At 41.9% G+C, this 26,558-nt stretch overlaps 1 protein-coding gene across 1 annotated transcript in view; it reads right to left on the reverse strand.

Annotated features, from left to right (window-relative positions):
- Positions 1-611: 611 nt before the first annotated feature.
- ephb4a (eph receptor B4a) overlaps positions 612-26,558 on the reverse strand; it is a 38,529-nt gene continuing 12,582 nt past the window's right edge. Inside the window, exons 2-17 of the mRNA XM_034140075.1 lie at positions 21,924-21,994; positions 19,570-19,851; positions 17,561-17,951; positions 15,226-15,378; positions 12,071-12,406; positions 11,869-11,993; positions 10,820-10,985; positions 10,485-10,584; positions 8,669-8,733; positions 8,396-8,509; positions 7,763-8,010; positions 6,657-6,872; positions 4,722-4,871; positions 3,993-4,186; positions 3,387-3,545; positions 612-2,800 (exon numbers count right to left, since the gene is read on the reverse strand). Coding sequence (XP_033995966.1) covers positions 2,692-2,800; positions 3,387-3,545; positions 3,993-4,186; positions 4,722-4,871; positions 6,657-6,872; positions 7,763-8,010; positions 8,396-8,509; positions 8,669-8,733; positions 10,485-10,584; positions 10,820-10,985; positions 11,869-11,993; positions 12,071-12,406; positions 15,226-15,378; positions 17,561-17,951; positions 19,570-19,851; positions 21,924-21,994 — 2,879 coding nt within the window. The 3' untranslated portion in view covers positions 612-2,691. The remainder of the gene's footprint in view (positions 2,801-3,386; positions 3,546-3,992; positions 4,187-4,721; positions 4,872-6,656; positions 6,873-7,762; positions 8,011-8,395; positions 8,510-8,668; positions 8,734-10,484; positions 10,585-10,819; positions 10,986-11,868; positions 11,994-12,070; positions 12,407-15,225; positions 15,379-17,560; positions 17,952-19,569; positions 19,852-21,923; positions 21,995-26,558) is intronic.

Here is a 26,558-nt window from a genome sequence, read left to right on the forward strand (position 1 = left end):
TCTCTTCATGATTAAAAGGGCTGAGGACCAGGAAGGGAAACATAGGAGAGGACAAGCTCCCAGCCCTGGAGGGGTGAAGTCTCTCCAGAGGAACAGAAGGCAAGAGCAAAGCAGCGAAATGTAGACTCAACGCTCGCTCACGCAGTCTCCTGTTTCCCTCTCATTATTAAAAAACGGGGCGACGGGATAGATGAGAGGCATTTTTGCAACAAGAGCCACAAAGGAGATGGAAAACATTCCCCCATTACACATTATACTCGCACATTTTTGCTGTGATCTTACACAGATCAGAAGAGGCATTATCTAACCAAAGATGAAAAACAAAAGAACAATTTGTGGGCAAAGAAAGCATAGTCAATAAGAGAATAAAAGGTTCAAACTAATCCGGAAAATTCAGCGTGTCGGCAAAGGTGGAGCGGCTTTGCTTTGATATGCGACACAAGTCATCACAGTTGAATGATAAGGCTTTTCACTTTCCGATCAGATAGGAACTTCTTTTGACGTCCATCAGATGGCGTCCACATGTATTAATACAGATGTCACGCTCCAGTTGAAGGGAGAATTACTGATGTATATCTGCAGAGGCCGAGTTAATAATCAGAGGAATGAGGCTGGATGGTAAACACTGGTGTGTATCTTTATTATGAATACTGAATACAGATTAGCCTACACACAGGACAGTAATCAAAACATACTTTTATCTATTCATTATTACAAAGTTGGTTTTTATTGAGATCTTCAATATGAAGATCACATTTCCCATAATCCTAAAAGGATTCTCTCAAACTCTTGCGTGACAATACCAGTTTTTGATTAAGGCTCAATATACACATTGGATAGGAGTCTGAGATTTTATCCTATCACCCACATTGAAGTGATAACACAAACAGTGTTACTCAGCATGTGGCCTTTTACACATCATTTGGTGTGTATTTAGCAGACTTCAATTTATGTTAAACATCAGATTTGAATGGATTTTAAAATGTGTGTATATTGCACATTAAACCTCCTGAAACCCTAGATTATGATAGAAATAGAAAGTCCAATGAAGAAGGAAACCCAAATTGCCCTCACTTAAAATGACCAAATCATGAAGAAGAAATTATATTTTATGAAAGTGCTCTATGGCACCAAGGTTAAATCATTTAGAAAAGCAATCATGGCATTTTGTATTATACCTCCTTTTCCTGATTTAGTGCAGAAAAGGATGCCAGACCTTAATGTCAAAAGACTGGTATTATCCTCGGAGAGATGCAAAGTCTGAGCAATACTTTGACATTTTGAACTCCTGTCTGTTATTCCTCTTCAACAAACACTTGTAATATTGTGTCGGATAATGAAAAAGCAGCGTGACAATATTATTAGCATTCCACCTTGAAACCAATGGAAACGACTGGCTGCAAGATGGCATGTTAGCTTTGTAATGTGCTTTATGCTAAATGCTTAACAATGTTTGCTGACCACACAACCAGCATCTAATGAAAGAAAAATAATACACTTAACATGTGGGGGTGTGCTAACCAAACAGCAGTGGTGTTAGCATTCCCCTCTGAAACCAATGGATACTGCAAGCTGCAAGCTAGCACGTTAGCTTAGCTGGTAGATGTGCTTTTCTTTTGTGCTACATTTTAGGAAACATATTTTGTGTAGCTTTGAGGCAAAGGCAGGAACATTTGCGCACCATACAACCAGCATAATGGCAAATAAAATACTGAACTTCAAAATGTCAAAGTAACCCTTTGAGGTGCATTTTAATGAGACAAGAATCACTCATGAGAGACTTCTGCTTTATAAAAATTGGCATTTAAGTCCACAAAGACGACTGAATGGCACCGGTAGATGGAGAATACAGAGGAAGAGAATGAAAGATGCACCATTTATATCAAGAAAAACGTGTTCCAGCCAGACAGCTTCCATGGTAAATGTCTACAAAGAAAACCAGCTCTTCAGTGTTCTCTGGTCTCTGAGTGCACACTTATTCAGTCTGACTACAATAAAACTGAGCTGCCCGCAGAAACACAGGCAGTAGATATAACCAAGAGAAATACATGGAGTTACAGATTCACTCTGAAACGACATAAGTGCTGATGTGTCTCTCTGCCCCGTGAAGAAGAAGACGTCTGATTAGGACGAGTACAGCGCTCTCCAAAGTTTGCATTACACATCACACCTGAGTAAAGAGGAGGTAATGTTGAAGTCAAAGAGCAACAGAGAAGTACAATCCAACAGTTAAAATGTTCTTGATGTGAAAAATGTCTATGTTGTAACGTAATCCAGATGGATTAAATGGCAAGACACCCAGGGTGAAAGCAGTTCTCATTCATGATTATACAACGATATGGGCTTTTTTTTTTGTCTCCTTTGGTGAAGTGATTTTTTTTTTCCCAGGACAACAAACCAGTCAACTGACATGATACTACAGAAACTGTGAATTCTGATCATATTCTCCTCTTGGTGTAGCACGTTTAAAAATGTCAGGTCTGCACGACGTTGACTGTCCTAACGTCACTGTGTCCGACTCTCATCCTGATCACAAAGTTATTTTTAGTGTTTTTTTTTCCCGTCTTTTTTTCCCTGGTCATTATAAAATTCTGCCAGTTTCCCTTAGAGTCCGTGTTCAGAGAGGGAGCAGAGTGCTCTCGGTACATGGCTGCACCGGTGGGTTGGAGTCCAGGCTAGACAACAGGTGAGCTAAAAGGTCACGGTTGCAGTGCTCTTGTTCCGAAAGGTCAGTGTCTGGATGCTGGAGAGAATTTTCCTCTGGTGTCCGGCCAAAGTCACTCCCATGTGCAGCAGATCCCTGAAAAACACAAATTAGACATCAGAAATACAATTCAAAAGCTATTTAATGGAATTTCTGATTACATTTAAGTCATACTTGTGCGCTCTGAGCTTCCATAATCTTAAATTATTATTTTTTAAATATAATTTACTAAGAAATACAGAGATATAACATCATTTGAGCTGTCGATGTCGAGACGATTAGGCGACCAATCAATTAGTTGTTAGACAGAAAAATTATCTCCAACTATTTTAGTAAGCGGTTCATCGTTTAAGTCATTTTTCATTCAAAAATATCTCCCAAATTGGTCGTTTCCTTATTTCACTGTTTTAATATAACATTAAACCAAATATCTTCTGGTTTTGGACAGAAAAAATATGACATTTAAAGACATCATCTTTGACTGCTGCGACAATGAAAGTAATAGCTATTTGCATTTTTCAAAAAAAAAAGTTTTCGATAGGTAATTAAGTCTGTTTAGGAACTACCAACACTAAAGGCTAAGGGGCTAACATCCCAACCTAGTACCATGAGAGTTTGCAATGAAATGTGAAAATGTTCCTCTAGAGATAAGCATCAGTTCGGAAAAGGAGACAGTACTGACTCTGTGCTGATCTGGGCCAACTGATCCACCGAGTTGAAGCCGGCCTGCAGGAAGCTGTCTTCGTAGCGCTCCATCTTGATGGCCCTCAGCCATTCCCCCACAGAGGCGCAGGCTGAGAGGGATAAAGGTGCTCGCTGGTCCAGCAGGGGGTAAGACAGCCTGCGGGATAGAGGGGAGTAACAATGAAATCATTTACACACACACCGTCACCAAAACAGCCGCAAGGAGCTTATATATATCCTGCAGCAACATTCCAGGCGACAGGCAAAGGTATAATCTTAGGCTGAGTGACTGACGGGGACAAACAATGGGATTTGTCAGGGGTGGAGTGTTCTCGTCTGTATGCAACCAGCTGACAGGCAGAAAGTGGAGGAAGGGAAATGGACACAGCAAGAGGCTGACAGGTCCCAGCAGGACATGAAGGTGGTACATAAGACGGGGCAGCAGGGGGGTAATGTCTGTCCTGGGAATGTTAAATGCCTTAACTACAGAAAGGGACATCATGAAATGACTGACATGCTTCCTTTTCTTAAGCTGTTGATTTGCTGTCATTCTAACCCCATCAGGCAGGTTTTCTGTCAATCACCCAAACACAGCGTCACTCACCCTGCTCCCTCTTGAGCCACTATTTTCAGCGAGGCCGGGTTTCGGATCAGTTTGTCCAGAGCGCTGACGAGGTCTGCGAAGCGAGGGCGCGCCGAGCGGTCCTTCTGCCAGCAGTCCAGCATCAGCTGGTGCAGGTGGGTCGGGCAGTCAGGGGGGGGGGGCAGCCGGTAGTCCTGCTCTATGGCATTGATAACCTGATTGGTGGAAAAGGTAACACTATTAAACCAATGCAAAAAGGGTATTTCAATAAGGCTTGATATGCATTGAGGGTACAGACAGGAAGAAATAAGAAACAATAAGCAATCTCATAGTTACGCTACGATTCAAACACTTATATATATCCTTTATTTAACCAGGTAAAAGTCTCATTGAGATTAAAATCTCTTTTTCAAGAGGGCCAAGAGAGCAGCACGAACAATGTTACAACAAATGAACACAAAACAATACAGGCAGACGAATACAGCGGTTGTAAAACACAAATTAAATGGCACATTAACCAGTCAATATCCAAATAAAATAAACTATTATAACGTTAAAAACTGGCACTATTTTAAAACGAATTCAATTATGGGATATAAGAGCAATCACATCGACCAATGGTTTCTTGTTCTTTCAGCTCCTTCTGTATTATTCCAAGCACTTCAAACTATTCATTTTCACGTTGCAAATTCTCAGCTTCAAAACCTTGAAATTCCTAATGAATGTTGCCCATCATGGCTGTTTACTCACATCCTGGTTGCTCATGTCCCAGTATGGCCTCTCTCCAAAAGACATGACCTCCCACATGACGATGCCATAGCTCCACACATCTGAGGCCGAGGTAAACTTTCTGAAGGCGATGGCCTCGGGTGCTGTCCAGCGGATGGGGATCTTACCTCCCTGCACAGAAAAGAAAAACAGTCAGCACTGCAGAAGTTAAAATAAACACGAGCAGACAGGGCTCTCCCAAGCGAAGGGAAGAGTGAAATAATAACTTCAAGTTAATGAGGCAAAATAATGAACTTTCACAGCTGTGATATAATATTTCAACAAATATACAGTGTGTGAGCAAATTACATTTTTTAACTCTAACGCAGCGTCCACACGGCAGCGTCCGTTGAAGCTTGCCGGCGGGCGTGTCTGAAGCTCGACCAACAGCCAATCGCATGAATCTCCCGCCCCGGACACACAAGCACGCGGTTTGATTGGCTAGAGCTTGTACTGGCATATGATTTGATTGGCTGACGCTTCCGTCGAAGCTTGAAGAGTTGAACTTTTCTCAACTTTTGAAGCGAGCAACGGAGGCAAAGCGAAGCGACGGAACCACAATGCAGTTCGGCAAAGCGTGACGTCACCCCATTCAAAGTGAATGGGAAGCTGCGTTGAAGCTTCAACGCACGCAGCCGTGTGGACGGGCCGTAAGTCTTGAGATTTTTAAGGGGCTTAAAGAGACAGGCTCTTAAACAGAGCATTTCAGACAGAGGATAATATGTGACCTGCTCTATCGAAATCAGTCGCATTGACCCGAAGACACATTTTGAGTTGTATACACTGTTGGAAAGAGGAGATTCCTAGCTTTCTAATGATATCAGGATTGTTTTTGTACTCAAAATATTAAGCAAAATATGTCACATTATATAATGACTGTTACAGAGTCATCATTTTGAGAAAAAGGCCTTCAAAGTTTCCTCTTCTCTGGAATCCATCGATCTGATTGATTATTAGCAAATGATCAAAATAGTACGGAGGGAAAATATTTTCGTTTGGATTACTGGTCTGGGGGAAGCTCGCGAGTGTGTGTGTGTGTGTGTGTTTGTGTATTTTTGCATTTGTGTGTATTGTGTTTGTTTCCCGGGGAAAACACTCACGAGAAACACCGGCTGTTGTTATGCCTGCTGTGACGTCAAGTTATTCCGTTCTCCGCTTGTAATTATGCCGTTACAAGCCTCAAAGCTGTATTTATCAATCTGAATTTGCCGAAACAAGTTTAATATTCTGAAAGCCAAGACTTTGTTTATTTGAAATCAGATGAAAACAAACTGTAACGGACCCTGCCGTGTTATCTATGATTACTATACGCCTTACATTCATAATTTCAGCGGAGGGAGGGGGGAGCTGCGCTGCGGGACAGCGGGGTGCGATTGAGAGCTGTCATCTTCCCTTTACAAGCTTCAAACATTTATTTATTGTGTGATTTTGCAAATAAAAGTTTCATATTCTGAAAGCCAAGACTTTGTTTATTTAAAATCAAACAAAACACCCGAACCCCTGAAAAACAATTTTTTTCCGCAAATCCACGTTTATTTTGAGATGAGCCGTTGCGACTTCCGACTGATTTCGATAGAGCGGGTCACAAATGAGGATAAAGTGTGTTATTTTAACATTAAAGCATGTAACATCTTCTAGTGTATACCCAAATGCAAATATGAACCTGAAGATTAGCATCATATGTCCCCTTTAAAGTTAAAACTCTTATTGAATTTATTTTTTAAAAGCCTGAAATCTGCTTGTCTAATCACTTTCCTAGTTATCAATCACATTCTTGAGCCTCAAATTGAATCTTGTTGGATGATTACAGAATGTCTTTTTCTAGATTAAATATTGTGAGTATGATTTGATACAGAAATGTTTAAATGACAGGTGTATATACTGTGAAATTGAATAGTTTCTGAGGCGTGATCTCACCAGAGAGCTGGTGTAGGTGGGGTCGGAGGAATTCTCCTGCAGGAAGCGCGACAAGCCGAAGTCAGACACCTTGCACACCAGGTTGCTGTTGATCAGGATGTTGCGGGCAGCCAGGTCCCGGTGGACGTAGCTCATCTCTGCCAGGTACTTCATGCCGGAGGCGATGCCACGCAGCATTCCCACCAGCTGGATGGGAGTGAACTGGCTGTCGTTCAGCTGCAGAGAAGAGGAACAGTTCAGTTGGAGAAGCACTGAAATGGCCGGGTCACAGCTTGGGTTTTTGTTAGAAAAATATCACCCGTCACCGGCTTGAGCTTCAATAATCAGGATACATGTATTTATTATCCTTGCAAGAATGGAAGTAGTCATCACATACAGAGCATGTGGTACAACTAGTTGAACAGAGTCCTTCACATGCTTATATACAAGAGAGGTGTTACATAGTCACAAGATGGACAGTTCAAAGCAGTGTACAATGTTTTGTTTAGATTAGCTAAGACCCAAGTAAGAAATTATCATGATTGTCAAAAGAGCCATGTTCAGCTGGAATTCTTTACCGGTCTATATCATTCAGGAAAATTCTCAAGTACATTTCAAAAGGTTGCAAAAAAATTATCTGAGTATTATAAAGTAAAATTGAACTGTGCCTGTGGGTATGTATGTATTATTATGTACAATTATTTGTATTTTTTTGTTTGGCCTTATGATGGCTACAATTGGATCACCATTTTAGTTTTCACTTCATATACAGTAGCACTGTAAATTGCATGAAATTATGAGCTGTTTTGTTTTATGTATGTTTATGTATGTTTTGTGTGTGTGAGGACCCCAGGAAGAATAGCCAATGCTCATGCTAGTGCTAATGGGGATCCTAATAAAGAATAAGAATAAAAATATGTCTATCCCCATAGAGGCTGAATCATTATGTTAATCGTTGTCACATAGCTATCGTATGTCTAAAAAAGTGTGTCCTGAAGCTCTTCTAGGTAATCATACATCCTGTTACGTACACAGCTACAGTTGGGCTTTTGATATCTCTGTGTGCTACTCTGATATTGAAAGAGTGCATTCAGTATTTTCCCAACAGTTTTCTTTACAACACTCACCCGCAGGAAAGAGTCCAGCGCTCCGTTCTCCATGAACTCTGTGAGGATCATGACGGGGCAGCTGGCCGTGATGATGCCCTCCAGGTGGATGATGTTGGGGTGCTGGAACTGACCCATGATGGATGCTTCGGACAGGAAGTCCCGCCTCTGCTTGTCAGTGAAGCCCCCTTTTAGTGTTTTAATGGCTACGTAGTTTTCTTTTTTCCCCGGGACCTTCAGCCTCCCTCGACACACCTCTCCAAACTCTCCTGCAGCGCAGACACATAAACACACATTAGGGCTGTTCTCTCTGAGAGGTGTTTACCACATTAGGAGGACAACAATAAGCAAAGCTAAACTCGCCCGCAGCTAGTGGTGCCCTTTGTTTGAATAAGGGCTGGCAGTATGGTCACATATTTCTCGGGTAATTGATTCATTTAGGAGTCAATATTGAATTTTGGCAAATAAAGAAAGTAGCGACAAATGGTTTTAAATGTCACAGAATTCATTTAACTGAGTAAATTCGATATATTCTTCTTAATGATCTCATTTCAAAAGAGGACCGGCTTAAAAATTCTGAGTCCACAGAAAGAGTTCACATGTACAAAGTTTACATATTCGTGAATAATGGGAAAGTATAATGCCGGGGCTTACCGGCACCGATAACCTCTTCGATCTTAACAAAGGAAACATCAATCTCCTTGGCAAATTCTCGCACGGCCTCATTAGGGTCCTCGTAGGTGAAGGGGTCGATATAAACCTTGACCCCTGCGAGAGAAAAGACAAACAGAGTCGTGGGAAAGGAAAAGAAGACATGTTAGAATGCTATGAGCAGCAATCAGCTGGGTCACATTATAAAAAGATTTTCCTGACGTGAGTAAATTGTAAATCACATCAGAGCTTTGGTGTGTGTGTGTGTGTCCTTGCCTTGGCCGATGAGGTACTGGCTGTTTTTGTCGCTCAGCTCTGGATCCTTTACTCGGCTGTGTCTGCTGCAGGTGGGAAGAGATCGAGATTAACAGAATAATTATTGAGAGAATTGGCAACACAATTTATCTGATGGAAAGTTTTGAAACTTCCATTTTTTGCTAGTGATTTATCAGCCCAATGTTATGCATATTAACAATGTGCAATAACAGTAATAGGATGCTTCTGTGAATGAAATATGAAATTTGAAAAAAAACTCAAATCAGCCCGATAACAACACAATGGTTGAATACTTTTGTTTGATATTATTATATAAAATAATATTATTATGTGGAGGAGTGTGTGGGAGAGAAACTCCCATTGGAGGGAACTTTGGGAATTTTGCCTTTGCAGACCATTTACATGCAAACAACCCTCTATAACACACTCCAGGAAAGGAAATCCCCTAAAAAGCAAAAAAGGGCCTCTTAAGGTCAACTATATACATGTAAAATACAATAAGATAAAAATAAAAACAGAATATAAAATACTGTACAGTGGAATAAAACACTGCTTATACTACATCATTCTGTAATGCACGCAAGCAAAGCAAAATGTGATAATGTTTTGATCCCCTCAGAGAATATTCTGATACCCCCTTGCACTGACAGGTCAGAGGTCAGCTCAGCTATAGAGTAACACCCTGCAGCCAACAGAGATAGTGTCTCTCTGTTCCAAAAACACCTCCTTCATTTTGTGGGGGGGGGCGGTTTATATAAAAACTCTGCCTGTTGGCCTCAGCGATCCCAAACGCACATCACATGGCGGCTCGTGGTGCTGGTGAATACCTGAGCCGACCTCTATGGTTCCGCTCTCTGACTCGAGCGGCTCCATTATAATTCAGCTGGCAAAAACTCATCCCTGTAAGACTGTAACAAGCCTGTAGCTACTGGAGCTCTGCCTTCCTCCATTTCTCTCCTGCTCCCACCTCATAAGCCTAAAATAGCAGTAATGCACCACCCTCGGTTAGTGGCAGATCTGGGCCTCTGCCACTGGTTGGTTGGTGTGTGTGTGTGTGTGTGTGTGTGTGTGTGTGTGTGTGTGTGTGTGTGTGTGTGTGTGTGTGTGTGTGTGTGTGTGTGTGTGTGTGTGTGTGTGTGTGTGTGTGTGTGTGTGTGTGTGTGTGTGTGTGTGTGTGTGTGTGTGTGTGTGTGTGTGTGTGTGTGTGTGTGTGTGTGTGTGTGTGTGTGTGTGTGTGTGTGTGTGTGTGTGTGTGTGTGTGTGTGTGTGTGTGTGTCACAAGGTCACGGCTATTGTTCTCCTGTCCTGTGGAAACAGGGTTGGGACGCCTGCATCCTGTCTCCCTGCCCTCTACCTCTATCGTAATTTCTCTCTCTTACTCTCACACTTACACACATCTACACACACTCTCTCTCACACACACACACACCGACACTAACTCTCTCTCTCACACACAAACCCTTTCTCCCTCTCATGGCATCAAGCACTATTTACCCAAACAATGAAGCCTAAGGAAAGTCTTCTAATGAGCAGGATAACTTTTAGCTGTGTAAGCGAAAGGCATCAAGATCGTTGCTTTGTGTGTGAACTGCCTCACACACACACACAAAGATGGTGTGGGTAACAGAGTGCAAATCCACTGTTGATAAGATATCACTTTATAAACAAAAGAACAAAGTGGTGCGAGACTGTAAAAGTGGGGTCACTGTTGTTATTACTTTACAATTTCCCCTTTTTTTGCCCGTTTCCTGTTATTCTGTCAGTGTTTTCCCATCACATACATATCTCTTTCTCTGCCTCTTTCCCTCGTTCTCACCGTATGCAGTAGGCGGCCACTAAGACGAAAGTGACAAGCAGCAACATCCCGACAGCGATAAGGATGCCAGGTACTAGGAACTGGGCGGCAGAGTCGTGACCTGAGGGAGTGAAGAGAGAGAGTTAGAGGAGTGGAGGACAGAAATCTCGACAGGAGGTTCTACATTGGGAGTAGAGAAAAGGATAGAACATGACAGGAATTTATAATATTAAAGATGCAAGGACACTCACTCAACTCAAGGGCACAGCAACACATGCATTTAACACAACAATGTACAGGGAGCTCTGAAGAACCCTTCAGAAGGAATTGAAAAATGTGTGAATATGCAAACTTACTATCAGGCAGCGTGCGGAAGGAGGCTGCAGGACTGAAGCTGCCGTAACCGCCCATGGTGCGCGCCCGAACCTGAACCTCATACTGGGTCGCTCTGCGGAGGTCCGTCAGCACCGCCTGGTTCTTGTTGCTCTCTGTGTAGTGGCACTGGTCCTCACTACGTCGCTCCTATCATAGGAAAACAGAGAGAGTTAACAGGACTGAAAGTGAATTAGGGAGGAATTGACAGCCCAGAAACAAAACACAGAAAGACTCGGTCATCTAGAGGAATTCAGATATCCAATCTTTAATTTACTAAAGCATATAAGGGCTAAGTATGAAGAAAAAAATTGGGAGGATGATTTAGGTATAAATATTTAGAATAAAACTGAATTTTCAGTTAATGGGAAAGTTTAGTATGTTGATTCATTATTGATTGAATTATATTTAAATAAGTGGCTTTCATTGACATCATTCTTGAAATGCAAAACAAAAAAAACACCTTTATCCAAATATTTTTATCCTTCATGCTTTGCCCTAATACTTAATAGTAACCCTTACAATACATATATATTATATACGTTTAGTCAAATTGACTTAAACTTCATTTTGTTTAATCCAACTGCAGTATATTTTAACACAATCTAAAGTGTCTCTTGTTTTGGCTGTACGAGCTTCTGAATCAGGTTCCCCTGTGTTTTGGTCAGAGCAAAAACACAAACACACACGTATGTCACGTAAACACACATGTGTACTGTATACTGCCTCCACAGTTGTTACATGCAACACTAAAGGGTAAGGTGGAATTGTCTTGAGCTGATTTACTGCAATTTATATCAATAAAACTGTCAATTATCTGGGTCATTGTTTGTCTAGACAACATACAAACAATTTGGGTTTCATTACACTTGACCTGCATGTCTTAGGATTTCTGAGGACATCCATATTAGCACGCTATCCTGTCTACATTTCTTTGCAAAACATTGTGTGTTTTTTTATATTCTGAGCCATAGTACACCTGAGAATTAAATCATTAAAATGCAGACCGTGGAGGGGTATTATCAGGGCTCACCTTCTCACAGTAGCGGACCTGATACTGCAGGATGGTGTAGTGCAGCTGAGCGGAGACTGACCAGTGCAGAGTCATGCTGCTCTCTGTGGAGTCACTCTTCCGAATCACAGACACCAGCGACGGCACTGCACAGATGGAAGAAGAAATATAAATACCAGGTGAAATTCCGACTATTTATACCTTTCAGCTTCACCTCCTTTACCGTTGTGGCTGGTGGTGATGTTGACACTTCCACTGGCAGGGTCCTTGCCGCTGACATGAGACACCCCGTTGAGAGACTGCACTGTGAAGGAGTACGTGGTTTGAGGCAGCAGGCCCCACACCTCCACCCTGCGACCCAGCAGGCCCTGCTGCTCGGGCCGGTAGCTGACGCTGTCCCCGCAGGACAGGCAGGGGCCCTTAGCGGACCTGCAGAAGGAGCATCTGATGGCGTAGCTCAGGTCTGTTCTGCCGCCGTTGTCCAGAGGCTCATTCCACTCCAGGCTGAGCGTGGTGTCGTTGATCTGGGAGTGGACGGTGCGCGGAGCTGAGGGAGGTCCTGCAGTGACAAAGAAATGGATAAGATTAACTGATTTGGAATTTCAGATTTTGTAAATACTGCAAATCAGTCAAATAAGAATCCCTCAAGCTTTTAATCTAGGAAGTCATAAAGGAATACTAAGCCATAAATACATCTATCCCACTTGTTGTCCAGAGATATATGAAAAGATTGAAACCACCCAAAAGTCTATACGCCAATAGGCTCTAAAGTTAAGACCTGTTAGCTCAGCATTAAGACCAAAACAATCCAGGTAACCAATTGTGGTTTTAAGGGGTTTATGTGCGGGACTGGTTCTTCACCAGGTGCAGTGACTGGCTCAGACTCTTCTCTCCAGGAAAGCTGTACTCCAAGCCAAGTAATAGTAGCAAAGAAACATTTTTTACAAAAAGCTTGCAGTGAATGAATATTTTTTAGTTTTAGACTTAGCCATGTTCCCTCTTTATGCTAAGCTAAGCTACTTATGATAAGTGTCTGCTGGCTGTAGCTTCCATTATCAGACATTAGACAGTTTTATTGATCTTGAAAGGTCTTTTCATTTGACGGATAGCACTAGTAATCATCCACAGAGTATTGTCACATTATTCTGTCAAATAAGTAATTTCATTTCAGAATACAGGCATTGCCTAGCTCTGATGCAATCATAGTGTGAGAAAATGTCTCTTTCAAATCAAACTATAATCTCTTCTGTATCATTTTACTGCTGCTTTACTTTCCATGACCCACACAGACCATTTGTTTAATTTTTTTTCATATGCGCTGAAGACATTTTATTCAGTCAGCCCATGTAGTCACGAAGCAGAACGAGGGTCCTGCAGTGGCTTTGCGTCACAGCACGAGCATATGTGTTGCGGGATTTAACTGGTGCAATTACGTTGGTCTAAAACCGGATGATAATGATCACGTCTGAAAATTGTAAGAAGATAGTTGTTGCCTCAAGCCAAGCATAACTAAACAGCAATACCACTCAGCCACTGCGAATGAGTTTCTGTTCCTGCCAAGGAGACAGAGCTTTGTCACTGAGCCTGCAGCTAACTTAAGTGCTAATAGTGCTCTCATTGGAAACCCAAGTCGGGCAGCTTCATAGACAATCTGGATGAATAAATTCTGAATTCAAGATTTTGGATTGGAGATTTTTTCTATTGTGGTGGTACATTTTATGATTGAACAATCAGAATCCACTTTATTCAAGCCACAGTGTTGTAAAACGCTTAATTTCATGGAAAAAGGTCCCCGTGATTTACAGATGGCAGGGGTGGTTTTCCAATTTTGCAGACAAATTGAAAATAAAAGTGATATGCAGAACTGTGCAGGCAATCCAGTACAATAACATCATATATAATAGGAAATGCCTAATTAAGTGATTAATAATTAAGATAAAGCCCTTGTAATTAAAGTTATCAGTAATCATACAATTGGACGTAAATTGTAGTTCCAGGCTGTCACACCTGCAGGGGACAGGAAATGCCATCATCCCGCCCAAGTTTCACATTGTTTCACATCCACTTTGTGGCCAGTGCACCTCATTAAGAGGTCCCTCCCATTCACACATCCAACATGTGGATGAATTGAAATTCCTGAGTCTGCATGGAGGTGTCACTTGAGCCCATCAAGGCCTACTCCACTTTGGAGTGGACGCCTTCCCCCCAACCACCTGTCACCAAAGTCATGCATCTCAATGGCCAGCAGTGGGACAAAGGACACAAAGCAGATTAGGGGAGTTTGGCTAAATGACACCAAGGCAAAAGAGAATTAGGCCTAGGCTCCACGGGAACGAAAACGGGTTGAATCCGCATATTTCTCATGCGTATAGCCCTTTAAGCTAGACGACGCCGTAACGGAAACGTAGAAACAGACCCTGCAAACGACAACGGGTCCAAAGGTGGATAGATCTGGGAACGGAGCGCTCTGGGGGGTCCAACGGGGCCGTGTGGTCGCCTATACGGTCATCCGTTTCGGATAATGACGACGCAATAGCCCCGCCTCTCCCCACCTCTGCTGCTCACCCCCGCAAAAGTACACTGCACACTGAATTCAGATTATTTATCTTTATCTCGATATGGACATAAACGCGAGTGAAGTCTAATCTGACAGGACGGAGACACGCAGCTCCTCCCGCTGTGATGCAGCGGGAGGAAAACACACACTTCAAGTCAGATCATCACCCTTAGCTATTTTAATTACCTCTCAAACTACCTAAACTAGTTATAAATATGTTTATTTTTACTGTCGAGTCATCATTACTGGATCAGCTGCTGCATGAGACAGACACTGACGCTGTCAGAAGAGAGGAAAAAGAGGCAGCCTCCGTGTATTTTATTATCATATATCATTATATCGTCGTTATTCATTTGTTTTAAAGCTCAATAAATAACAAAGAAGACCTTTGACCGGCACTTTTATAATTTTGTCCGGAAGATTTAAACTTTAACACACGTTGACCGGCGAAAAACTCTGCCCGGTTCCCTCCGCCCCCACCGCGGAGAATAAACAGAAGTGCAGCCATGACAACCATTCTTCTTCGCTGCTTTTGTGGAGGAAGTTGCTGCTTTTGTGGAGGAAGTTACAGCTCCACGTACAGGCTCGGCATATGTACTGCAGCTTTTCCAGCGGTTGGATGTAAACGGAGCCGTCTCGTGGAGCTTGACACAATCCGGTGTATATTGCGTGTGGGCGGAAGCTTTTTTGCGTTTGCGTTTGCGTTACTCCGATGCGTTTTGCCGTATGCGTTCCCGTGGAGCCGGGGCCTTAGCTCCAAAGATGGAAAAGGCAAAGTGAATCACAGTTTTTGTAACTTAGCTTTTCTGTATAATACTTACTTGTGCACAGTGTGTCAGGAGTGTCAGACTCTGCACGCAAGTATCCAGATAGACACGCACACACTGAGGCCCCTGCAACGGTGGCTTGGCTGAATCCTGGACAGCCTTTGCACTGTCCCTCTGCGGAGGACTTGAACTGAGCTGGAGAACAGGCTGGGGAAGACAGGAGAAGACAAATCAATATGATTCACGACATAACAACACTGGCCCAAATCTTTAAAAACCTGCTGTGTCCCTGGGGGTCAGATTGAATTTTCTTTTGGCGTCATTGTACGTAGATGCCAGATGGCTACCCATTGACAGACAGAACCATGTAATGAGGCTATAAACTGAAGACAATCACAGTAATGAAGCTGAGAGTAATGGTCAATTTAGTTTATAAACCTGACTGATATTGACCTGATGCTGATCCTTGACTTTACCTGAGTAAGAAGGCATAACGCTGTTGTCCTTACAAAGAACTGTCTCTCTTATTATACTCTCTCTCTGTGCTCTTGTAAAACCAATAACTGCACTGTGGAATTCACGGCTTTAAATGACTTTGAACAAGTGCTGAAAGGATATATTGATGAATCGATGAGTTGACTGACAGAAAATCAATTTAGAACAATTTTCCCAATTGATTGGAAAATGTTTAACACTTTCTCTGGTTTTGGCTTCTCAAGGATTTACTGCTTTTCTGTTTTGCATCACTGTTGAATGTATATATTTGCCCTGATCTGAACCCATTTTATATTGATCCGTCACCTCGTAACGCCACATTCAGCCATACAGTGTTTACGATGAGTGTTCAGTGCGGCTGTTTGAATGCAGCTCCAGCTGAGTCAGATAAATAAAACAATCATTTTTCACACAAAGTGGAGCATTTTTTTAAAGGATCAACACACTCTTTCTGATCCTTGCCAAGTCACACCTTGCCTGCGGGAATTTCCATGATGTGAAAAATGTGCTGAATGTTGATGCATGTCTCACCTGTTGAAGGTTGTTGAAATATATTATTTATAGATCAAATGCAAGTGACTGTCACCGAACAGTATTATGAAACACAACTTTTGGAGCTCTTATTTCCCAACAAAAGGACACTTACAGCCTGTTTCTATTGTTCACTAAACAGTGTTTTTCAATTACTTCAGCTGTAAAACTGTTTAGCACTTGCAGCAGTTCACGCCAGTGATTATTTTGTCTGAGTAAAAACCACTTTATCGAAAAACTATTCTTTTCACTTTGAATGTTATGGATATGATGATTATTCTTGTCACCATTTGTATAATATAACATTAGTAAAGCTCAAGTTTACTGGCACTTTGATCTATATATCTCTCTCAATGTAACAATATGTAAAGCCTGATTGAGCTTCACTTCAACAAATTGTTTTAATATTCTCATCAAGCTCCTGTATAACACTATATCAACTTGACAGCATTCATACGTTTTATGATAAAATGTTGTGTATGACCCACAAATATATATAAAACATTTATAGTACAGTATAAGTATTTTGATTTTAAATTTAGATGTCAATTTCACCTTTTAACTGGCTGGCCTATGAAGCAAATTACCTTTTCAATCTTGCTATAAAGGCAATTTCTCGTTATGATGAGTGTTTCTTTCCTCACAGCTCTCTGCAGTAACAGAACGCTGGAAATGCCAAACCCACTTCACTAGAAGCAAAATGTCGGAAATGATTTTTTTTGTGATGAAAAATCATTATACCTCCCACAGAGATCAAACTGAATCCTACCTTCAAAACACACACAGATGCAACGACACACTTACTGTTGAAAACATTTCTTTTTGTGTTTCTGTGTCCTTAGAGCTCAACATGCATCTGTGTTGGTGTGAGGCAGAGTAATTGTGTGTGTGTGTGCAAAGGAAGGGGTTCATACACGAGGCTTGTTAATTGGACTCATTAGACAGAGCTGCTGCACGGCTCCCGAGAGAATCACCCTGCTTCTTCTTCTTTTTTGTCTGCTTTGCTTTGATGTTCTCAAAGTGATATGATCTTCGCCCCGAGTGTTCCCCCCCCGCTCTCGTTCCCCTCACCTCTCCTCTCCCCCTATGCTCCTTCGAAGTTCTGAAGCTGTGGCAGCAGGAAGCCTTTGACCCTGCTCCACCTCTCAGAGATAAGTGCTGCTCCGCCTGACCTCTCTCTGTCCACTCCGTGTTACTGCCGCTCCGCTGCCTCATTAGTTTCCTCTCAACGTTTCTCTCCTCGGTGAACCCCACCCTCATCTTACCATTGTTTGTTCTTGTTTAGTCTGCCTGCTCTGCTGCCTGCGCGGGTGTAGTCCATAAACAAACTAGTACAAGCGTCTTAACCTTGCCTCCTTCTTACCTGTGCATCTGGTTTGTCCTTCGAAGGGTTCATATCCTGGCATGCAGGCACAGGAAGTTGTCGGCTGGCCCACCCACTGCCCGTCTTCCCCGCAGAAGAGCTTCGGGGGCCGAGGTCGAGGCCCCTGCTGGGCAGAGTGCTCCACACACACACCCTGCGCCTCCTGCACCAGGGTGCGGGGGACGGTCTCTGGGAAGGAGGAAAGAGCACTGACCAGGGGGGGACACTTCTTGAAGAAGACCCTGACGGACAGCAGGGCCATGCAGGCGCCCTGAGCCTGGAAGGCCAAGTAGAAACCTCTCTTAGACAGAGGGCCGAGCCTTAATGTCTTCACATTGAATTTCCTCTCCCCGCCCTTCCTCCGTAGAAAGTCTGCAGCCACTGTGTCCACCTAGGACGGGAAGAGAGAGAAAAGATTTTATGTGATGGCCCGATTCCAGCTCAGGATTCAGTCTTAAGAGGGAACCAGACTGGCGGTTTTGCATGTTTTATACATTTTAGCCCATTAACCAAGCATCACATATGCTTTACATTATTCAACCTTTTCCAAAGCATACCACTGTGATTTCAGATTGATTTCCTACCTTCCCGGCAGCCATTGTTTCCCATTTGTTACAGTACACTTTGAACCTCGACTTGCGGGGACTTTAAACTCGCTTGGGAGAAAGGTAATTTATCACAGTGAACATTTCATCACTTTTATTTCTCTGTCAAAGTTACATTATTTAGTAATGAAGTCGAGCAGAAGGCACTATTCTGAAACCCTCTCTTTGGCGGTGTGTTCAAGGACGCTGCAACATCTGAGGTTTGACAACGAGCTGCCGAAATGCACTTCAATCATAAGCTGTGCGTTTGGAAAATGAAAGCCAGGAGATGAACTCCGAGCAAACATGCAGGTTGAGAAACAGATTGAATGCAGCTACGAGGAGTTTACAAAAACAGTACTTGATCGCATGAGACGATAACATAACTTGGACAGAATATAAAAGTGATGAACAGTCGACTGTAATAAATACATAAAGCAACCTTTATGTCTCTGCAAGCGGATGACTGTAAATATATAATTGAGTGCAGACTGCAAAATAGAGGTCAGTCTGAAAACTTCAACTCTAGCTCACTCCTATACATGTTTTGCAGTGGTTTACGGGACAGTGTGGAGGTAGGCTTTTGTCAGAAGTCAGTAACAGCAAAGTACACATACTTCAGTCATACCTGGAGTACAAACCCGTTTAAAAAAGTAAAATAAGTATAAAAATCAACCAGTTTCATTCCCTAGCCTTGCATGGGACCATTGGTGTATGAATGTTTTGAAAGGGTATATCAGGGGAAATTGTAAAGTGCAATTTACTATTACCATTAAATAACTTGTTTCCATTGCGTCCTCCTTGCAAGGTTAACGCCTATATCACTAGTTTTTAAGATACGCTTTTTGTTGAGAATTCTACAATTAAAAGCTTAATCCAAGACGTATTATGTCATCCAGGTTGATACAATTCATTATTAATTAAAGCTGATACGTTTCCAAGCTGAAAAACAGGTTATGGTTCCAGCTTTCTCAATTGTGAGGATTTTCTTTTTTAATTTTGTGTTAATACAATGAACATCAGAATGCAGCCAAAAGAATATTTTATGTTCTTGACTGCAAGGTTGTTAAAAAAGCAAATTAAAAGCATTACTGAAGGCGCAAATTAATAGTCAATGCTTTTTCTTCTAAACCAAACTCGAGTTCTCTTAATTGAGAAAATAAACAGCATTCGTCTTTGAAATTAATTGTTAGTTACGACCCTTTAGTTTATTATGTTCTGCGACTTTAAAAACTCTAAACAATTGAACTGATCTTCATGTGTAAAATAGGTGGAGTAGTTTTCAGTAATGTTGAAAGTAAATAACAACCACAGAGAGAAAATAAGTGCTTTAATACTGACAGGATATCCCGTAACAAAGAGTATTTATGTACTCTTTGTTATGGGATTGAAGTGTCCCATAAAGAGTGGGGGGGGGGCGCGTACCTTGGTGTATGGGTTCTCCATCCAGGGCGGGTTAGAGGGCGTCGCCTCGTCGGAGTCGGCCTGGTAGTAGTACAGGTTGAAGGTCTCCTTGCAGCTGCGGTGGTGGATGCTCCTGGAGGAACACTCCATCACGGTGAAGCGCAGCTCCACGTAGACCTGAGACGCTCCTCTCCGCTGGATGAAGCCGCTGCGCAGCCAATGGCTGGAGGCGCTGTCAGTCTGACAGATCTGATAGGTCCTCACGCTGTTGTTCTCCTCATCCAAACCACTTACTTCCTCCCACTGAGGGCAGAGAACAAAGCGTTGTCAAAGGTTGTGAAAATGACATCTGACCCAAAAAACTTGTTTTAATTCCCCTGTAAAGGCTTCCACTAAGGTCTTTAAAAAAGGGATCCCTTTAAAAGTCCTATTCATCATAATAATGTTGCGAATTTTTGTTGGCCCTCTGCTGCACTGCACCTGTCAGAGGCCCTGGGGACACATCCGGCCTGCTGTGGATTTAAGATTCAGCCCAAATTTGAATGTGGGTTGTTAAATCATTCCTCCTGTCGAGCTGCAGCCCGGCTAGTGGGAATACAAGTCTCAATTGTCAAACAGAGCACACTGCCGAACACAGCAGCCGAGACGGACACGGATTCCACCCTTCAAACACTATTTTAGACTAAAATACAAGAGAGGGGATATCACAAATATGTATGAAGCGAAAAACCCTCCAAAGAAAATGACATTTGTTGGGGAGCCGAAAAGGCTTTAATGTTTGACTTCTGAGTCAACAGCAAACATGTTCACCATCACTGTGCTCCCAAGAGCGGGAAACAAGCAAGACATTAACATACTCAGGGCAGAATTTAGCAGATTTGCTGAACTTGCGGCTCAGAAATTCAGTTATGTAAATATGTAAATCTTTAAAAATCCATTTGCAGATGATGTGTTGAGTGAGGCTGGATACCAGTCTGAATGAATTACAGTGCAGCAGAGCAATGAGAGCCTGGTTTGAATCTCAGGCAGGGGAACATTTCTCTTTTCATCAAAAATAAATAAATACTATGAACTCTGGCAGCAAATAGTCAGTAAAAATATTGAAATATTCTGCTAAAGATGTGTTATGAGAACGAATCAGAGAGCTGTCCAAATACACACAAGTATTCATAATGTGAGGTTGAAATGTATATTCACATACAAATTGTGTTTTAAGCAGACACATTTAACTTAGTACACGTTGCAGGGTTAATCCTGTGTATGACATGTACGCTTTATGTCTTGTTCTTTTTTAAGTAAATGCAACGACTCACAGTTTACAACGGTGCTCAAGTGTTTTTGGAAAAGAGGAGCCGGCGTTAAAACCTGACAGGATGAGAATTTTCCACAAATATCAACTATAAAGGTGGGGTAGGTAAGTTTGAGAAACCGGCTCGAGATACACTTTTTGTTATATTCCATGGAATGCTCTTAACATCCCGATAGCAATGAAAGTGCTTTGACAAAAAATCCATAAAAAAATATGTCATCTGTGGAAGCCGTAGTACTGTAAAAAGTACGACCAATCATTTTAGCCGGCCCGGCCAGATTTTTTCCGGCTGTGTATTTTCAAATTCTAGCGATCTCGAGCTGGTTTCTCCAAAATTACCTACCCACCTTAAGGGTATTATAATCCTTTAATGCTAAAAAATAAATAGCTATATATTTGCTGTTTTAAATCTGCCATTTTGATGCAGACAGCTCATGGCAGCTCCTCGCTGCTGCTGCCTGTCATTACAGATGAAATCGCTGTGTTTTGTTGTATAGAGTTAAGTTAGTGTTGCCATAATTTGACAATGCAAAGCTTTTGACAAGCAGTTTTAAAAAAACAATGTCTCTGTGCAAGCTATATAGAGACTGTTCGCCGGTTTAGTGTTGCATCTTAATCAAAGGGCGCATACACATTTGTTGAGTATTTCTGTCTGGTTTCAGAAGTCTCCTTGCCAGCATCACTGGAACCATTTTCCTTCTGAGAAATCAGCAAGTTGAGCAGTTTTGGTCACTGACGCTGTTGGCAAAAATACCCTAGCAACTACTCCTCAACTGATCAAATTACAAATATGTCTTTTTCTGGCAGCAGTATTCAAAATTGTGGGCAGCCATTAACTTCAACTCCAAGGTTGATGGGATATCTTGAAGGCATCTGCTTTCAATGTACTCTGAATCCAGAGAACCACATTCTCTGTGGCGTTTCCTTTATTCTGTCAGTTACCTGCCATATAAGGAGCTCTTTTATAAGCAAAGTAACAAAGGAACCGCTGGAAGCCCAACATCCACAGTCACCACACGGTCTGTGTTAGTAATACAGATAACATAGTGGAGCTCGGGTTACATACCTCGGGTTTGGCATGTGAGAAGACGGTCCATTTGAGATCAGAAGTCTCCGTCTTAGTGTTCATCAGGACCTCTGTGAAAAATAAATAAAAGCACATTATATCAGTCAAAGCAGGAAAAGTCAAAAGGACACGTATAAGACTCATTTACATTCAGGGAAACACACACAAGTGAATTTAAAATCAAAGAGTGAACATATTTCGAGTCCCGAGCTCTCCGCTAAAGTATCAGCTATGGCTTACACTGGGATTACGCTAGAAGATGGAGTTTCACCAGTCAATTACATCTACAAAAACATTCCCACTACTCTAAAATTGTCTTTCCTCTCATGTTTGTTTTCATTCCACCCACGTCCCTTGTGTTTCTCGGAGACACACCATGCCTGTGGTCACACTAAACCTGCTGAAAAGAGTCCGTCTTTGTCCAGATGAAGTAAAGACAAGAAGTGTGAACAAGGCAGCAGACCAGACTCAGTACACACTCACAGAAATAAAAAGATTTAAGCCCTTCCAGTCACGATCTGTGATTACAATAGAATTGGTTTTGAGGGGCACGCTGCCAGCTCACAAACAATCGGAGCTATGATTCAGTATCGCAATAGAACCCCTGACTTGAACTGCATGCAACTTAGCGCAGAGTTTGGTTAAGGTGAAGACACTTATTTTCATGCGAGGACATCTCTCTCCCCCCCAGCTGTGTTGGCAGATTGTCTCTGCTGAATTGTGACTAGTGTTCATGCTGATGGGGGTGAGGTTTCTGCCACAGACCGGGTTTTTAGAGCCATGCGTTTTCTCCACAGAGGCTCATCTCAAGGGTGAGGCCGTTTGGTTTTACCAATAAACAGGATTTAATGCGGCTCTCCTGTGTGCCATGATCAAGGCGAGCACTTGCATGAAAATGGAAGTCTGAGGAAACGGGGGGTTTCAGGGTGAATTCATCATTGGGGTTATTAAGATGTGTTGTTGAATTAGGCTCCTCATATAAAGGCTCCACAGTAAAGTCTGGCCGCCCACAACCTCACTAATACACACTCTTAAAACACAATATATGACCCAGCTTTAAGTTGGTTTCTACACGTTTTCCAATAATGATTTCAGTAGTAATGCTATGGTGCCTGAACTGCATTAAAACAGTCATTAATTTAAATGTTTGGTTATTCACATGTTTATTTTGGCATGAAGCCTGGATGAGGCCAAAGTGTTGCTTTTCTCACTTGTTTATTATGTTCATGTTTCCACTCCCTACTCGCTTCACATGTTTGTTGTCCAAAAACATCTGCTCTAAATTCATACCCGACAAAATAAAGTCTCAGAGTCCTTTTAAACACAGATTCAGTCTGTAGTTATCAATATGTGGGATCAGACACGCCTGTTGATCTCAAATCAGACTTCTCTTGTTTACTAATGGCTACAGGTCTCCCTTTTCAGAGACAACGTTCTTCATTATTCTTCTTCTTTGAACTGAGCTTTAAACAGAATGAAACAACCTCGACTGAAAATGTTTGTTTCCCCAGTGTCTGGCAATTCATTTTAATTAAAAGTTTAAGAGAAGTCGTGAAATTAAACTTAATGAATTGTTTCATTCACATTCAACAAACGCTCCTGATGTCTTCATACCATTGTGAACATATTAAGGCTTTGTAACAACCCTGAAGACATAGTGTGTTCTGGGATATAGTGATGGACATTTATCAATACAATTAATAACTGAATAACCGTTAGTTGCAGCAAGGACAAACCATTATCTAAAAACATGTAACCACATCTCCCATAGTTCATTAGTACCATTGTCAATTTCTAGACATTTAGCACCAGAATCATGAACTTGTATATTTGTTGAAGTTACTTTAATTGTCTGTTCAATAACTGTGACTAATAATACAGGAGAACAGGATGTCTGGAATATATTTCGTTGAGAACATTATGAAGTTCTGAAGGCTGTCTGTGCTCTATGAATATATTTTAACACCAACACTTAGTAGTATTTTACAAAAATAACAGCAACGCCTACAGTTCCTAATCTCTGTGAACCTGCGTGAAGTGAAAGGCAATCACATTCAGCACTTAGCAACCCACGTCCCATTGAAATTCACACGAAGGGACAACAAAAACTCTGAGTCCGACTCTTGATTTCAAAGTCAAATCAAACAACTTTGGCCATTGTTTAAGCACTTTAAACTGAAAATAAATACATATTTGGATATTATAAGCATACAGCCTCACATTACATCTGTTTGTTGTTCAACCATGATTGATAAAGTCGATTATTAATTTTCCTTATATTCTTTATAAAACATCCTACATCTACGTCTACAGGGAAGTCCTAATTTTGCGATTAAAAAGATACTGCTACTTCTTCTTCTTCTTTAGATTACAAATATGAATACAGACTAATTGGCAGAAAAAGAACGAGTGTCCGGTGTCATCTATAAATATCTGCCTCTTTAGATCCTCGTTTTCTCATAATGATTTCAATGATCACTCGATCACGCCCACTGCTGCTCACATAGCCCCTGTTCATTTAATATATTTCCTCAGTGAACAACCCACACACACACACACACACACACACACACGTACAATTCCTCCCTTCCTGGACCCCACTCTCCCTGCCGAACAGCCCCATTATTTAAATATTTCTACTGCTCTCCTCCAGTGTCATTTTCCTGTGCCCATCATCTCAATCATGCACAGAACATGTGCCTTGACACCTCTTATTATGAGGGGTTGCATATGCAGCAGGGGTGTCATGAAATTACACCGAGAGATACATGTCTCTTCACTCAATTACCTATTACCCGTTTCTATTTTACAATCTACTAATTTCACGCTCTCTGTGTGCAAACTCCTCGTAAAGAAACACACACACGCATATTATGTACCATTTCTCCCTCTACTACTTCAAATCCACAGGAGCCCAGCAGCTTTCCAACAACAATCTGAGGCGATAAAGTGGAAGAAAGGAGAGAGGCGGCTGAGGAGGATAATTGGATGACAAAGTTCAGGCCGGTGCTTTCCCCGCAATTTAGTCTACCTCGAGTTCACTCCAGCATAATTAAAAGAAACACCTTCATAATACGCAGGCCGCCCTGTCTCCACCTATCACATGCACACCTGCCTCCGTTTCATATGCTGATTTTTTTTCCCCCCGTTTTGAAGCAGTGGAAGAGGAACGCCACGGCCCCAGGCTTGATAATCACGGCTCTGTCATTAGGTTTTATGAGGCAGATGTGTGAGTGTTTCGATGAGATGGCGAGTGTGTGCATTATGTGCGTGCACGGCCTTGCCTTCCCCTGCTGAAGGTGCAGACTTTAAGCCCTGCTGGAGGAAGCTGGCTTTTCCCCCTACATTCTTACAGCAGCGGCGGCGGCGGCGGCCACCCACCGTCGGAAAATTGCCCAAAAGGAACAACGAGAATTCGTCATGGGCCTTATTTAACACCCAAAACAAACAATTGTACAGTAATTACAGTACAGTCATCCACATTAGGAGACAGTGGGACACGTCTGAACTGATACTGGCGCTGGCAGGAAGACTAGGACTGATCCGTGGATTTACAATTATGGAACACTTGAAACATCATCATTTTTTTATAGACACTATAAGACTTTTTTTTACCAAGGTCGAAGCACAAAAAAAGGCATGTCTAACGAAGATTGAAATTAGCCTGGTTTAGTTTTTATTTAAATAATTTAACCGTTTCAGAAACACACCGCCATGGGAAGGTATTGCGTTTTCTGTGTGAAAGGCAGACAACAATGGAGGGTGTTGTACACAATTTTTCTTTGAAATGTAAAACCTGACCCTGTGTTTTTTACAAAGAGTGACTATATGACAAATATGACACCTTCGTATATACCATTTTCTTTAGAGCTGTCTTCAGGGTCTAGACAACCGACATCCAATTTGAGATCAGGACCCATTTTCACTGAAACCCATTTTACACTTCTGTGTTAATTTCCATCCCTATATGCCCCTTGTTACACTTTCTCCATGGCTTTGGAGTGAGATAGGGAAATTACAGGCCTATGAACGTTTGCCCTGCTTCGGCTACAATTAGACCTCATTTTAATTAAAGAAACAGAGTGCCAATTACCCTCATACACCGAGAGAAATGGAGACAGAGGGGAAGAACTGGGATAATGAAAAAGGGGGATGTGAGAAGGGAAAATATGTTAAAAGGATTTGCAAATGTATAAAAACGAGAGTGTGTTTGCCAATATTACAGCTATCTACTCAATCTCAGCTAACATGAAGCCATGATAAAAACATGGTGTGCATTTCTGTACGCTTCTATACAAAGAAACCATTTACATGAACCACATGTTCGGCTTATTTATTTCAACCTAAACAACACTGACATTGTTTTCTTATCAGTAAATTAGCCTGGTATATTTGGATGTAAAGTATTTTAATGTATTACTGAATTGATTAGCAAAGCATCTGCGTGCGTTTGTTTGGAGGTTTGGGACTTGAAGCCGCTTCATATGTCACAACGTGAGGAAACGTAATGTCCTCCAGGTAAAGCTCAGAACCTCATATGTTCTGCTTGAACATTTCCAAAGTCAATACCCTGACATTTGACATGCTTATGGGATGTTCTGATGCCTCGGGCAATTTAATACCTACATGTTATAC

This window comes from Trematomus bernacchii, unplaced genomic scaffold, assembly GCF_902827165.1.
Source record: "Trematomus bernacchii unplaced genomic scaffold, fTreBer1.1, whole genome shotgun sequence".
Taxonomy (NCBI): Eukaryota; Metazoa; Chordata; class Actinopteri; order Perciformes; family Nototheniidae; genus Trematomus; species Trematomus bernacchii.